The sequence below is a fragment of the Diabrotica virgifera genome, chromosome 1, assembly GCF_917563875.1.
Source record: "Diabrotica virgifera virgifera chromosome 1, PGI_DIABVI_V3a".
NCBI lineage: Eukaryota > Metazoa > Arthropoda > Insecta > Coleoptera > Chrysomelidae > Diabrotica > Diabrotica virgifera.
In genome coordinates, this window is record NC_065443.1 from 120,048,363 (window position 1) to 120,064,007 (window position 15,645).

The following is a 15,645-nucleotide window of genomic DNA, read 5'->3' on the forward strand; positions in this document are numbered from 1 at the left end:
GGGAAAACACTCTGTCAATGATAGTAAAATAGACGGATTAAAGAAGAGAATATTTCAAGCCTTTTATACACGAACCTTCGAAGAAAAGATTCAAAGATGTCATCATCAACCAGTACGCGTCCACTAATGGACATAGGTCTCCCTCAGCTCTTTCCATCTGTCTCTGTTTTGTATGGTGTGCATCCAATTACCGATAACATGCTCCAGATCGTCGGTTAATCTGGATGGTGGGCGTCCTCTGCTTCGTAGTGCTTCTTCTCGTATCCTCCACTCGACAATACGTTTAGAAGTGGCCTCCACTCGTATGCAAATTATACTAGATCTCTTAAGATCTTAGATACTTTTAACTGAAGAGACACGAATAAAATCGGAATGACAGAAATAGAATTGCAGATTTTGTCAATATGAAGACCAGAAGGTGGAGCATCATCATCATCGTCATCATGCAACCTCTTCTATCCACTGCTGGACATAGGTCTCTCCCGTTTTTCGACACTCTTCACGGTTATGTGTTTCTTGTTGCCATTTCTTGGATATTCGTTTAATGTCGTCCATCACGCGTGTTGGTGGAACACTGTCTATATAATTGCCCAGGTTTAGATGGGATGGGGCTCACGACATGTGACAAAAATGTCACAAAAGCAATAAGAGACATACAGCCGACTTTGTTAACAAGGTTGGACTGAAAAGACAACTTCAATCTAGAGATGAGCCCTAACAGACCTGTAAGGTCGAATAGAAAGCTGGTTAAGCTCTCACTCATATTTACTCTTATCTAAGTTAAAGATTCAAATAAATATATACAGAGTGTTTCAACGAAAATTTGACCCCCTTCCCAGTAACTCAGAAACCAAGAGTTTCTTCAGAATTTAAAAAAAAACATGTCAATTTTTACCGAAATGGGGACTAGTTTTCATGCAAAATTCGTCTTCCTTTCCATGCCCCGCATCAACCCCATAGTTTTTTTTTAATAGCAAGTGGAGTCAAGTAGGCCAAGGTAATAAGACAAAAATATACCCTGTTCGTGACACTTCAGCCGCCAGGGTAGTGAAGCGTTTTTTCGACAGGTAATACCTGTAGGAACAAATTATAGCTATTTCCTGCGTAGGATCTTGCGGACATTTTTATTTATAAACAATTAACTGTCAAAAAATGGCATTTCCCCCTTTTTTTTCAAATCAACGGAAAACAGTGAAGCTTATGATTTTTTTAGTACAAATGTCTTGCAAATAAATGACGTATTACAAAGTTTGATATACTCATTTATTATTAATATAATTGAGAAAAAAGGTCGTAATTGCAAAAAAAAATATTTTCTCAATAACTGTTGTAAAAATTAGTGTACAGCTTTGAAATTTTTGTCAAATGAGGGCTCTTTGGTGCTTAATATGTAATAAAAATTTCAAAGCGATTAATTGAATTGTTTAAATTTTATTCAAATTGTTTTTCTCAGAGAGCATTTTTTTTACAATAATATAAGTCAGAAAAAAATGACCTTAGAACCATTCCACAGGTGTCAAATGAAAGAGCATGAGCCACATTTTCAACTTGGTTTAAAAAAGTGAATAAAGCTTATTAGTAATAAATAATTGTGCAAAAGTATCGTCAATTTTTCTTTATAAACTTTTTAAATAACTTTTCCAAAAAAATTAAATTTTTTACCCTGTTTTAAGTGCACAACTACCAAGTAATGTTATCTATATCATAATTGATAAAAAATTATAATAAATATGTATAATTTCTTATATAACATAATAAAAAGTTTATAAGGAAAGATTTACGATACTTTTGCATAATTACTTATTACTAATAAATGCATTTTTTATTTACTTTTTTTAAACCAAGTTGAAAATATAGCTCATGCTCTCTCGTTTGACAACTGTGGAATGGTTTTAACGTCATTTTCTTCTGACTTATGTTATTGCAAAAAAATGCTCTCTGGGATAAACAATTTGAATAAAATTTAAACAATTGAATGAATCGCTTTGAAATTTTTATCACATATTAAGCACCAAAGAACCCTTATTTTAAAAAAATTTCAATTCTGTACAATTATTTTTACAACAGTTATTGCGAAAATAATTTTGTTTGCAATTCCGAATTTTTTCGCAATTATATTAACAATAAATGACTATATCAAACTTTGTAATACGTCATTTTAAAGCTTTTTCCATAATCTCGAAGATATCTGTACTAAAAAACCATAAGTTTCCCTGTTTTCCAATGATTTGAAAAAAAAAGTGAAAAATGCCATTTTTTGACACTTAATTGTTTATAACTAAAAATGGCCACCAGATCCTAAGCAAGAAATAGTTACAATTTGCTCTTATAGGTATTACCTGTCGAAAAAGCGCTTCAGTACCGTGGCTGTTCAAGTGTCATGGAAAATACCTTATTACCCTGGACAGAAGTGGCACATCATTTGAAAGGTATTTTTTGTCTCTACAGGACCCTCAAATTATTTTTTATTTTCGGAATAGCTTTAAATACAATTTTGGATTTAACTAATTTATAATTAATTTGTTAAGTCCAAAATTATTTTCTAACTTATTACGTAAATTAAAAAAGATAGAGCGTCGTTTAGAGAAAAAAAAATAACTTATAAATTATGTACCATTCGACTACACTTACTATTTAAAATAAACTAGAGGTCGATGCGGGGCAATAGGGGGGTTACATTTGAGGGCATAAATTTTGCAAAAAATTCGTCCCCCTCCCATAAAAATTGACGTCTCCGTTTTTTTAAATTTTGAAGAAGCTCTTGGTTTCTGAGTTTCTGGGGGGGGGGGGGGGTCAAATTTTTGTTGGAATAGACTGTATAGTAATTACCGGGCTGGTTGGCAGGAAGGACAACAATCTCCAGACACAAGTCTTAAAACTGTGCCTGCTGGGCAGAGTGGAACACCGCATTGGATACCGGCACATCGTGGGTTACCTAAAATAATATATTATTTAATGTACAAATTATTGCTATTTTACAGTATTTACATAAGAATATAATATATTTATAATGGAGTATAATTATACAGTGATAAGTGCCCTAATAATCGCCAAAATAACGCAAAAATGGAAAATATATTAAGTTGTGAAATAACATGAGATAAAGCTAGTTCTTATATAGGGCATAATATTCTTCGACTGGTGATGATGGATAAAATCGAAGGCAGTATACTAGTTGCAAGAAAACAAGCCTCGTGGTTGAAGAGTATAAGGAAATAAAGCGGGATATGGACACTAGAAAGACATGCTATGTTAATCAGAGAAAGACATGCTATGCTAACCGCCCACGTGAAGGACGTAATAAGGTACGTTAATAGAAGAAGAACAAAAGTCATATTCATAATGTACGCTAAGGTTACATAGAAGTTATAAAAATAAAAGTCAAAATCCGTAAAAAAGCCTTAGCTTTTAACTCGAGTTTGAACATGATAGTTCATTTTTTAATATTGCGGATGTTAAAAAAAGTTATCAGCTTGCAAAATTTTTTAAGATATTTTTAATATCAAGACCCACCTTGCCACGCAATATCAAGGCTCTGGGTTCATTTTTAAAGTTTATAACGTTTCATTCACATAAAATCCAAAAACAAAAGGAAACTTACCGAATGGTTCGCATGAGGGACAACAAGCATTTTCTTTGAGCTTCACTACAGATCCAGGAGCGCACTTTGGTATATCGCATTGAATACCTACACATTTTGGGTTACCTTAAACAAAAATATGTATTTATTAATTAATTGAAAAGAAACATAACCAGATCATAAAAACAAAAAAAACATATTGGTGGCCGGTAAAGATAAAACCAAATAAACACGAAAAGAAGAAAGCTTAACAAAAGTGGCTGAATACAGGAGAACGAACGATTTAGAAAAAAACTAGAAAAATGGAGTTCTGAGGAAAAGGGTTTCAAACTGGGTAGGACAAAAATGTGTGTAATAGTGTGTGTAAAAGTGTGTATAGAAGAATCCTGAAGATATCATGGACCGAGCATATAACAAACAACGAAGTCATGAGAAGAGTCAAAAAAAGACTGGAAATATTTGAAACCATCAAGACACGAAATCTGCAGTACCTGAGGCATGTTATGTGTAATAAGAGATACAACATACTTCAGTTGATTTTACAGGGAAAAATCCAGGGCAAGAGAAGTGTAGGAAGGAGACGAATCTCGTGGTTGCGTAACTTGAGGGAATGGTACGGATGCACATTAACCGAATTTTTCAGAGCAGCAGCATCTAAGATCAGAATAGCTATGATGATTGCCAACCTCCGTCCCGGAGATGGCACGTGAAGAAGAAAAAGGACAAAAATGATGTATCTAAATTGTTCATTTGAGGATGAAGTTACTGCAAATAAATTGATAATTTTGGATTGTAAAATGAATCTTAAAAGTCCTTTTAAAATCCGTAAAATTCTGTTGAGACTGTTAAAATTTTAAATACCTGATAGAGATGCATGCAGTAAAATAAAGGTGGGTAGGATGAAGTGGAAGCAAGTGAATGATGGGTTGTGTGGCAGAAAACTTACTGCTAATTTCTTATTCCTGGCAGGAGTGGGAGAAGAAGATCAAAGAATACCTAGTGGGACCGCTTAGACAGGATACGGTAAAGCGAATTAATATTGGTATGACCCAAGATAGAAATTGGAACCAAAATTAATTTATGAATATAGCGATGGAGTACGTTGAGGCCATTACGCTAGACTATTTAATTATGGGGCATTGTAGTACTAAAAGTTACTCTTGCTTTAAGTTGGTAAAAGACACCGTTTTTTTTTATTTTTCCAATTTTTTTTCAAATTCAAGAGACAAAAAATGTTTACATCGATTTTTCTAGAAAAGGTGTGACCTACCGACTTGAAGCAAGAGTAACTTTTAGTACCAAAATATTTCAGGATTTTATAATCCAGAGTCAAAAATGCTTAAAATTTAAAGACAAAAAAGTTATGCGATAAAATAACCGTTGCCCTACCCAAAACGGACGCCTATGTCCGGTACTAAAAATTCGAAATAGATGAAATCGATTTACCTTTGGAAGATAAATATGCGTACCAATTTTCGTTTTTATAACTAGACGCGTTCTGGAGGTATTTAAGAAAAACTAATTAAAAAACGCCATCTTAAAAGACCTCTAGCTCCTTTAGCAAGCATTTTTGGACCAAGTAAATTTGGTTAAATTGTCTTAAAATTATCTGAGGAATCTCCTGTGTTCGTTTGTCAGTAGAGTTTCTGGACAACCTGTATAACTCGCTTTGATTGATTAAACAGGGAATGATTCATGGAAAAAGAAGCATAGACACGAGTAGAATATTATAGCCGCGCAACCTGAGAGGCGCGCAAAATTTGATCATTTATCATCATTTGATAATTTAATAAATTGTTCACAGCAGCCGTCCCTAAATTCCGAATAGCTATGATGATTGCCGACCACCGTCGTGGAGATGGAACTTGAAGAAAAAGAAGATGGTATACAATTATGTAATTGTATGGGGTGATATGGAATGGGGACAAGAAGTAACGTGACAATAGCTTGGTTAAATTAACTTACGTTCGCAATAGGGACAACAAGCAGTATCTTCATCTCCAGGATACTTCAATGTATCTCCAGGAGGGCAGTTTGGTATATCACATTGTATACCTTCACATTGTGGTTTGCCTGAAACAAAAATATTCAGATAAATATAAATATAATACATTAAAATTGGAAAAAAAACTTTCAAATTTATATATAATAAAATATCAAAATCTTTTATTACCTTTATAAAATTTGTCAAAGTAATACATTAACATAAAAATGGGGCAAACTAAAACATTAACAAATGAATATCTACACAAAAAATTAGAATTGTGTCATTAAAAAAATGTAACAGAGGAGAAAAATGCAAAGTAATAGAAGTAAAGAATGCCATGGACTTAAAGAGATAAGTAAAAAAAATACAAAAATCTATTAGGACAGACACCCGAAAATATAAAACCGAAAAAATTCAGCAAAAAATTGAAGAAAACAAGAGCCTTAAAATTCTAAAAAGACAATTAACAAATGGCAAAAAAGAAATAACGAAATGAAGGGATAGAGATTAAATTAGATAATTTTGCTTTTTAAAATGATTACTATCACAGAAAACACGAGAAAACACCAAAAATACTGCCAAAAATAAGCAAACGCGTCAGATATTACAATTCAATATTTGTGTTTCTATGGTGAGGAAACCTGTATTTGGTGGTATCACAAATATTTAAGCCAAAATATTAATATGTCTATTTGAAAATTTTAACTTGTTTATTTTAAAATTATTTAAATGTTTCAAATAATATAATATTTAGTGTACAAATTATTGCTATTCTACAGTATTAATATAATATATTATTTATAATAGAGTATAATTATACAGTGATAAATGCCTTAATAGCCGCCAAAATAACGCAAAAATGGAAAATATGTTACGTTGTGAAATAGCATGAGATAAAGCTTAAGTTTATAGTTTGGATAATTTTAATTTTTAAAAGTTCTAATATTTTTGACAGAATACAAAAAACCTACCATTATTAGCTAAAACTTCCGAAGAGCAGTAAAGTACTAAGGCAAAAAGTACGAGGAACTTCATTGTGAATTTGTATGTTACAAAAATAACTGATGGTACAAAAGTTGAAACTTCTGCTTTTATATTTGGTGAATACAACGCTAATTAAACTAATAACACTGACAGCAAATAATATGAATAATTCATAATTATTAGCGATTATATTTATTACACCATAAATTAAAAACACGAATATTAACGAATATAATATAATATCTACAATATGTTAAATATGTATTATTGGAAAGAGTTATAGGTCAATCAATATCAATATTTTGTTTAATATAAGAACATTATATTATCGATTAAAGTTGGGTTTAAAGTAGGATAATATTCAAACTGATACTTTGAATAAATGATTATTTTGTTTTTAGAATTATTAGTCAATAGAATTACATAATATAATATAAAACCAGTGATAATATTTTTTTTATACCAGTGATTTTGCACGTCGCCATGCGCCGAGGAATACAATCAATTGCCTTCTGCAGTCACCGCACTAAATTTTTTCTGACACCCTCAATTTTTTTCTAATTCCCTCAATTTTTTAGCACACTCCAATTTTATCTGATTCTCTCCACTTTTTGCCTCTTATTTTTTATATATTATTTATTTTATAACACGAGAAGGACTGGATTGATTTGGATACTTTAGATTTTAAAATATTTGTAGAAGTCTAAGGAAGAAGATCTTTACAGTATCCCATCATATAACAAATTTTATTAGTTGTATAGGAAGTGTGTAAAAAATGTGCTCATTGCTCAAGATTATCTCTATTTTTGAAAATATTAAAAATTAATATACAGAAAATATGTTTATAATTAAAAATAATTTTAAAACATTTTATTACATACAATAATAATAACTATTTTTCAACATATTCTCTGCGATAAATTTGAAAATTCAAGTTTGTGCATTAATGCAATACATTTTATTAATAATTATAAATTTTATGAAACAATTCTAAATACCATATTTAGATCACACAAACTGCCAAAAGCATGAATTTCACGGCAAACGTAAAAAAGTAAATAGACGCGAAGTTAACTGAAGTTTTAGTGACATAAATCTAAAGGAGTATAATATAAATGATGAGTATTTTTTTTTATAATTTAATTATATTTTATCATCTTTTAAGCCCTCCTTGGACAGCTACAAATGTTTTAAAAGGGAAATTAGCTAATTACGTTCGGTCATTCTAGAGCTACAAAAGCGCAAAGCACAAGATCCTTCAATGTGAAATCGTAAGTCACATAAAGAACTGACTAGTACAAAAATTTAACCTGGTTTGAGGGAAAAAAATGTAGTCTGCTTTTATAGTTGGTTAATAAAATATCTGATCTGCAGTTAATCTATTTAAAGTGAAGTTTTTGGTCATACATAACCGATTAATATGGTTTAAAACTCACTGAAATGAGCAAGTACATATTAATATTATGGTTTCATATTTTTGTGGTTGATATTTTTTTATAACTTTCTCGAGAGATTCTGTGGTGGGCACTCAATAAGAAAGGAGTTCCTGGTGAATATGTAAAGATTGTGAGGGATATGTATGAGGGAGTAACGACTAGTGTTAGGACAGGTGTGGGAGAGATGGATCAATTTCAGGTGAAAGTAGGATTGCACCAAGGCTCGGTGCTTAGTCCTTATTTATTCTCGTTATAGAGCGTGGAGTATGGATCTCGTTTTGGACCAGATAACATCGAAACTACAGGGTAACATTCCATGGTGCTTAATGTATACTGATGATGTCGTGTTAGTGGGAAATAATGAAAGATACTTAGAACAAAAACTGGAACAGTGGAGACAAGCTCTGGAGGAAAAAGGTTTAAAACTTAGTAGGACAAAGACAGAGTATTTGCAATGTTCATTTAAAGATGGAGTTACTACAAATAAAATGGTATCCTTGGATAGTGAACTGATTGTTAAAAGCAATAGTTTTAAGTACTTGGGATCGGTATTACGGAGTAATGCAGAAATAGATGGAGATGCATGCAGTAGAATTACGGCTGGATGGATGAAGTGGAAGGAAGCGAGTGGTGTCCTGGGTGACAGGAAAATTCCAATGAAGTTGAAGGGAAAATTCTATAAAATAGCCATAAGACCGGCTATGATGTATTTTGAATGTTAATCAGTGAAAAAGAAAGTGGAACAACGAATGCATGTGGCGGAAATGAGAATGCTTATATGGATGAGTGGTGTGACAAAAAAGGATAAAATTAAAAATGAGTACATTAGGTGAAGTCTAGGTGTGGCACCAATTTGGTGGTTGGTCGTGTTCAACGTCGAGGCACTAGTCACCCAATACGAAGAATTGCTAAAGTGCAGATTCCTGGAAGGAGTAGGAGAGGAAGACCAAAGAAGAGGTGGAGTGAGACGATTAGGCAGGACATGTTGGTAAAAGTGATTAATATTGATATGACCCAAGATGGAATTGTATGGAGAAATACAATTATGGAAGCCGACCACGCATAGGGATAAGGCAAAGAGGTGATGATGATTTTTTTATAACTTTCTGGCAATAATCTTTTTTTACATAACCTCTAAACCACGTTTCTTACCAAAATTTTATTTAATATAACTTTTTGCTTTAATAATAATTCAATTTATATATACATATTTGTATAAACTATAAACATTTGATTGTCTTTGGTCAATGATAATAATTATTTTATATACACCTGCTTTAGTTTTTTTGCTTTAATTAAAATTACTTTTGTCTTCCTTTTTGGTGTGACTGCAACAACCAAATACAGGACACAAACTGTAGTAACATGGCTGCTCCTATGGACGCCTACCTGAAACTACTTACATTCACAACTTTACCTTATATTAAAGATTTATCTACATTCAACCTCAACTGCAGTCAAAATTTGTATTCAGCTGCATGAAGCCAACAATTTATTTTTGAACAATATTAAGCCAACAATATATATTCAACTGCATAAAGCTCAAAGAACATTTTGCCATAAGTATTATTTTCACACTTTGTAAAGCTTTAGGCAAGATCTGCTTCTTTATTTATTAATATTCAAATTTATTTTTAATATAATATAGTCAATATGATTAGTAAATATTATCTATTTTTCTTCCTCGCATTTCTGTTTGTTCAAGTTTTTTTATTTAAAATAAGTTGTACCTATACCTTAGACATTCGAGTTAGTCGAATTCACAAAAATCTACAAAAATCTTTCATTCTATATTATACAGGTGTTTGGCCTCTAAGCTTTCTTGAAGATCTAAATATTTACTTAAAGGCAATAATTGTGGAAGTTGTGGTAGATTAGAATCCAGGGTAACTTCTTCGCTGGTTCCCTTTATACTCATATGTAAAAAGTAACTCATTTCTAACTATTTATTCTGTCGCCTTTTCTCTATCTCCATTTTATTCTTACAAGTTGGGGTAACGTAAACTAACCATGCCCATATTTCTGCCAAGGATAGAATTCAGAGATCGCCAGCTTTCTAAAGCATTGCTTAAGCAAGCATTCCGTACTATGAGCACAATTGTGTTACATGTTAGAAGTTATCGATTGAGTATGGTACACGTGTAAGCGTGTCCATATTTGTAATTTCTTTTTAGTTTTTATGTTTTATATTTAAAGATCGTCCTAAAACACTTTAGGAGTCCGGAATTGTGAATATACTAATATTATATTAGTGTGATACTATTAACAAGAACGGATGAGTGTGATATTACTTTAAAATGTTAAATTTTTAGAGAGATGACATAAACTAAAATGTGGAAAGGATTAGAGAATGGTAAAAGAATTAAAGAACAAAACCTCAGTAATTAAATTTTGTCATAATTTATTGATTTATTGGTAATTTTTCATTTTCCATACGTCATTTTTTTCTGATAGTTCCAATATTCCCTTGATTTATTATTACTTATCTGAAACAATAAAATATTTATTATTACACTATTATTGAAAAAGGAGTAGACCGCAAATTTAAATTAAGTATTTAGTTCCCGTAAGAAAACAGAAATTTATTATGGAAGAATATAAAATCTATACTTAGCAGACAAGAACAGTAGACTCTGCCGAGTAGCAAATTAGAAAATTTATTACCAGTACTAAGTTAATAAACAAGAACAAGACATAACACTGGATGCAGTCAAGACAGTCTTAAGAAATATGAAAATTTTGAAAACCTGCAGTATCTGGAGATATAAATCAATAGATATTTAGAGCTAGCATAAACGGTCAAAGACCAAATCATCCAGATTTCATGGCTTAGAAATATCAGAGACTGGACCGGCCTTGATTCATCATTTTTGTTTGGTACCGCATTGGACAGAGACAGATTTGCCAGTGTAGTTGCTGACCTCCACTATAGGAGACATCACCACAAGATGTTGTTCTGAAGCTATTTTTTGTGGCATTTTTATAATCGAGTATATTCAAATGGGAAATAAGCCACAATTTTACCTAAAAATGATTTTATTAACGTTAATAAAATCATTTTTAGGTAAAATTGTGGCTTATTTCCCATTTGAATATACTCGATCACCACAAGAAGAAGAAGAGTTAGCGTAGTACTAGGTTACATACCAGAAGCTTGGACAACTGTAACAATAGCACTATATCATATAGCTCGATCAATCTTACATCATTTCTGTTGAATATCTGTTGAAATAAAAAAACAATTCTTACTATATCTATCTGTATTGATGGATATAGTAAGGAGGAATAATTGGAAGACTTTTAATGGCAATCAGCATGCTAATAACCTACAGCAACCCATACTTCATTAATAATAGAAAGATGTGTAATGATGATTATTAATAATTGGCTTGCTAAATATAAACGGGCTATTAATATTAAATACTAAACTCTCTTTATGATGAAGGGGCATCAAACGGCATTCGATTTTATAGAACTCTGGGCCGTATTAGAAGAAATGAATAACGCAAGGATTGATTCTATATAGAGAATACTCCTCAAATACATATTATACGACAATGCAACTATGCAAATAAATGTATCATAAGGTCTAACAACAAGCAAGCTAAGAACGGAGAGAGAAGTTTTTATTTTCATTTAGCTCCATTTAATTTACAATCTGTTATCACTCGTAACAATAAGTAAATTGTATGACAATAATTAGAAGAAAAAATGACTTGTAGGAATTCTCTCCAGTGAGAGGCTTCCTTTAACATATAATTAACAAACAAAGTTAATAATGTAGTGGTAACTGTTGATTAATTTTATTTTTCTATGACCGTTTAATAACATGCTCATTATTCGCTATTTTTTCATAGATAATAGCACTCATTACTGTACCCGTGAGTAATAATTCATTACTCACGGGCTGAAGTTACTCACGGGTCATTACTCACGGGCTGAAGTTAGATTTAAGTGATGCATCTCACTTTTAATATTAATCTAATATAAACTGCAAATGAAATTACTTAAAGTTGTTTATTTAATACAATAATTATTGTAATTTATATCAATAATTAGCGTCGAAAAATTTTTAAAGGAATTTTAACTGTAACCATGTCAGTATATTTTTTACGTTTATATCTTGTTTGCTTAACATTTTGACGTTTATCATTTTTTATTTTAGTGACATTGACATTAGCTCATTTTGTTTATGTTAATTGGAATTTATAACTAATATTGTGTTTATTTTCCAAGTTATATTGTGTTAAATATGTTATAACATATAATGTATAGTTATATTATTATATTATATATAGTTAAATGTAAATATACATTATAACTATTGAAATACGTCCACCGACAACAGCCACTTCCTATTTATTAGATTAATTGACTAATGACAGTAGGTACAAATTTAAGCTTATAATTTTTCGGAAACGAATAGAACTTATATTGACTATTTCTAGTTGTATTTTTACAATAAATAATAATTTGGTAATAGTAGGCAACCAATTATTATTCAGCCACGTACTAGAGGTAAATAGCATTTAGGTAGTCTTGTAAATTATTATAATTTAAATCTCGAGTAGTTGATAATTAAATTTTTCACTAATTAAAATAAAAAAAAGTCGTAGAAAAAGTATAGTATTCTACTCGCATGTAATGGCTATTACTCACTCTGATGAATTACGACACTCGCCTACGGCTCGTGTCGCAAACTTCATCATCGTGAGTAATAGCCATCATTACATGCTCGTTGAATAATATACTATTAAATCTGTTTATTAAGTCTGTAGGCTTAAAACGCTTTAGTCGACGCACTTCATCGTTGACATTAAACAGTTCGCGCACTAAGTCATTAGAGTGAGCACTAGTTTTGTTTTTGTATTTTTCACTGTACTTTGTGACTTCAGTTTTTAAGGATTGAACTTGGAGGTCTTTTTCTATTATGTTGTTCGAAACATACCACGGAGCATTGGTTATAATTCGAAGAACTTTGTTCTGGAATCTTTGTAGGATTTCTAGGTTTGAATTGCAAGCAGAACCCCATGATTGAATTCCATACGTCCATATTGGCTTCAGTACGGCTTTATATATTAAGATCTTATTTGTGAGATTTAATTGTGATTTCATTGTTTTCGTTTTGTAAATATATGTGTTCTCCATGTTAATCTTCTATCAAGGTGTAAACCTAAATATTTGACTTCATTTCTCTGAGTAATCATTTGTATATTTAATAACACTGCTGGACATATACCTCTTCTTAGTGTAAAAGGTAACATGGATTGATTTGGTCTCATTAACTCGAATTTTCCATTTTTTTAACTGATGTTCTGGTATGAGATTTTTGCTATCTAGTATTGGCTTGATGCTTTTCATTATTAATTTTTCCAGCACTTTGGAAAGCACAGGCAGTACACTTATTGGCCTATATGATGTTAATTCCTCTAGTTTTTTTCCTGGTTTTGGGATCATAATTATAACTGCCATTTTCAGTTGTTGCGGAAAATAATTTAATCTTATTATTGCATTAAAAATTTGTAATATTGCCGTTATTCCTTTCTTTGTTAATTTTTGTAGTATCCTACCCGTTATCAGATCATAACCAGGAGCTTTTTTAGGAGAGAGAAGTTAGACAGGGAGACTATCTCTCCAAAATTATTTACTCTTGTATTAGAAGATGTGTTCTTCTTCTTTTTCTTCTTCTTCTTCTTCTTCTTTCTGCTTCCTTAATAGGCTCGTGCCTGTTCCATCGTCGGATGTCTCCTCATCAGATATCCAGGTTGTCGCTTCATCTCTTCCTTGGTCTTTCTATACTCCTTCGGCCGTTTGGTGGTCTATCTCGTGCTATCTCTACCAGTCTTCTTTCTCCCATGCTGCTTATATGGCTATACTATTTTTTTTTCATTGTCGTCATTTATATTCTCTATATTACAGCTTTGCCTGAGGTTTGTTCAACGTTGTCTATCCCATAATGATTTTCCTGTGATATCTTGGACTACAATACACACTTGATATTCCGACGTTTTGCAATCCGACCCGCTCGGTAGTCCGACAGACCTCCCGTCAAGGTCGCCGCCGTGTCTGCTTGTACTGAAACCTGTCGCGACATGAATTCAATGTATTAGCTTCCATATTTCTTTTAATAAACATGTTTTAGTTAGCCGAAATGGATGTTTCATTTGCATATTAATCTGGGTAGCATCTTACTCATAAAATTTAAGACGAATGTAGGCTACTGCTAGCAAAACAACGCCAAATATGTAGTCACTTTTGGTAATCCGGACACTTTTGGTAATCCGACACCCCTTTGGTCTCATACCTGTCGGATTATCAAGGGACAACTGTATTTTCATTTCACACGATTTCATCAGTCTTTTTGACCTTGTGGTGTCAGGTCTTGTTTTCGCAGTGTAAGTCATAATTGGCCTAACTAATGTATAATGTAATAGATCTTAGCCTTTGTTTCTGTCCGTAGATGTGTGTTGCGCCAGATAGTGTGTTTAAGACATCCTGCTATTCTGTTGGCTTTGTTTACTACTTGTTGGGCAACTTCCGCTTCTGTGTCTCCATAACTGTGCATTAGCACTCCCAAGTAGCTGATACTTCTTTCTTGTTGGATTATTTTGCTGTCCATGATGTCCAAATGAAGAGTGTCGGAGAAAATCATGGATGTCATCAAGAAATAATTTTGGGAAAAACGAATTTTAAAGTTTTGAAGACTATTTACGACAAAAAGAAATCAGTTGGGTGGTGTTAAAGATGAACATAATGATAGAAAAATTGATTGATAATACGAACTAATGTAAACAAAGAACAAAAGTCAAATTGTTTTTAAAAAAATAAAAAATTAGTGGCGTAATATCGACTTTTTAACGAAGAAAACAATGGATGTCACCAAAAGCAGGCGTTTAGTCACAGTATTGTTCCTGCTTTGTTTTTGTTTCTGATTTGTTGTTTGGTTCTCTGTTTTTTATCAAAAACAGAATAAAACATCTTAGTTAAAAAATTGGTCTTAACAATAAAATATTTCAGCTTTTATTTGATTTTCTGCTTCCTTTAGTTGTGTTATATCTTTTAGAGACTTCATTACTGCGTTGGTTGGTCTCCATTTTGTTCTTTTGAAAATTAATATTTTTTTGATATCGTAAAACATAATTTTATAAAAATGCATTTACCTATCTTTCGCTTCAAGTCCGCGACTTGCTTTTCACGGTTGGATCATGTGTTGCCTTGTTTTGCCACTCACTTTTTTTTGTTTGCATGACTTCTTTCATGAGGACTTGAAACATACATCTCTTTTGTATCTCGAGACTCGCAGAACTTAATCTTTATATTTTTCATTGTTGAAATACGACTGGTTAGGCAAATGGAATTCCGACTCTTTAAGACTTTAAGATTTTTGTGACTGAGCGAGAGAACGAATTGTATCTTCAAGCCTATACCCATGATATGCATCTCAATGCAACATAGTGAGGGAGTTAGAACTGATGCACAACATTTCCATTATCTTTTGTATTACGACAAAGCATTTCTTCAGATATCTATTAGTAAAAAATTTGGTCCACTCTTTAACACGATCTTGAGTTACTGAGATGACAAACAATGGGAATGGTTTTACCCGAGAATTGGATATAGTTTCTTCCCAATCTGAAGGCATTTCCGTTTTATTTTTG

The 15,645-nt window shown here is 31.9% G+C and overlaps 1 protein-coding gene across 42 annotated transcripts in view; it reads right to left on the reverse strand.

The window, feature by feature from the left end:
- Positions 1 to 15,645, reverse strand: part of LOC114330552 (uncharacterized protein DDB_G0274171-like) — a 522,367-nt gene that overhangs the window by 792 nt on the left and 505,930 nt on the right. For 36 of the 42 annotated variants that reach the window (XM_050643510.1, XM_050643502.1, XM_050643498.1 and 33 more), the window contains one exon: positions 2,830 to 2,935. In XM_050643510.1, the coding sequence (XP_050499467.1) occupies positions 2,830 to 2,935 (106 nt within the window). Of the gene's footprint in view, positions 1 to 2,829; positions 2,936 to 10,371; positions 10,474 to 15,645 lie in introns of those variants that run through there. The other 6 variants (XM_050643689.1, XM_050643693.1, XM_050643698.1 and 3 more) reach the window with 1 other exon arrangement.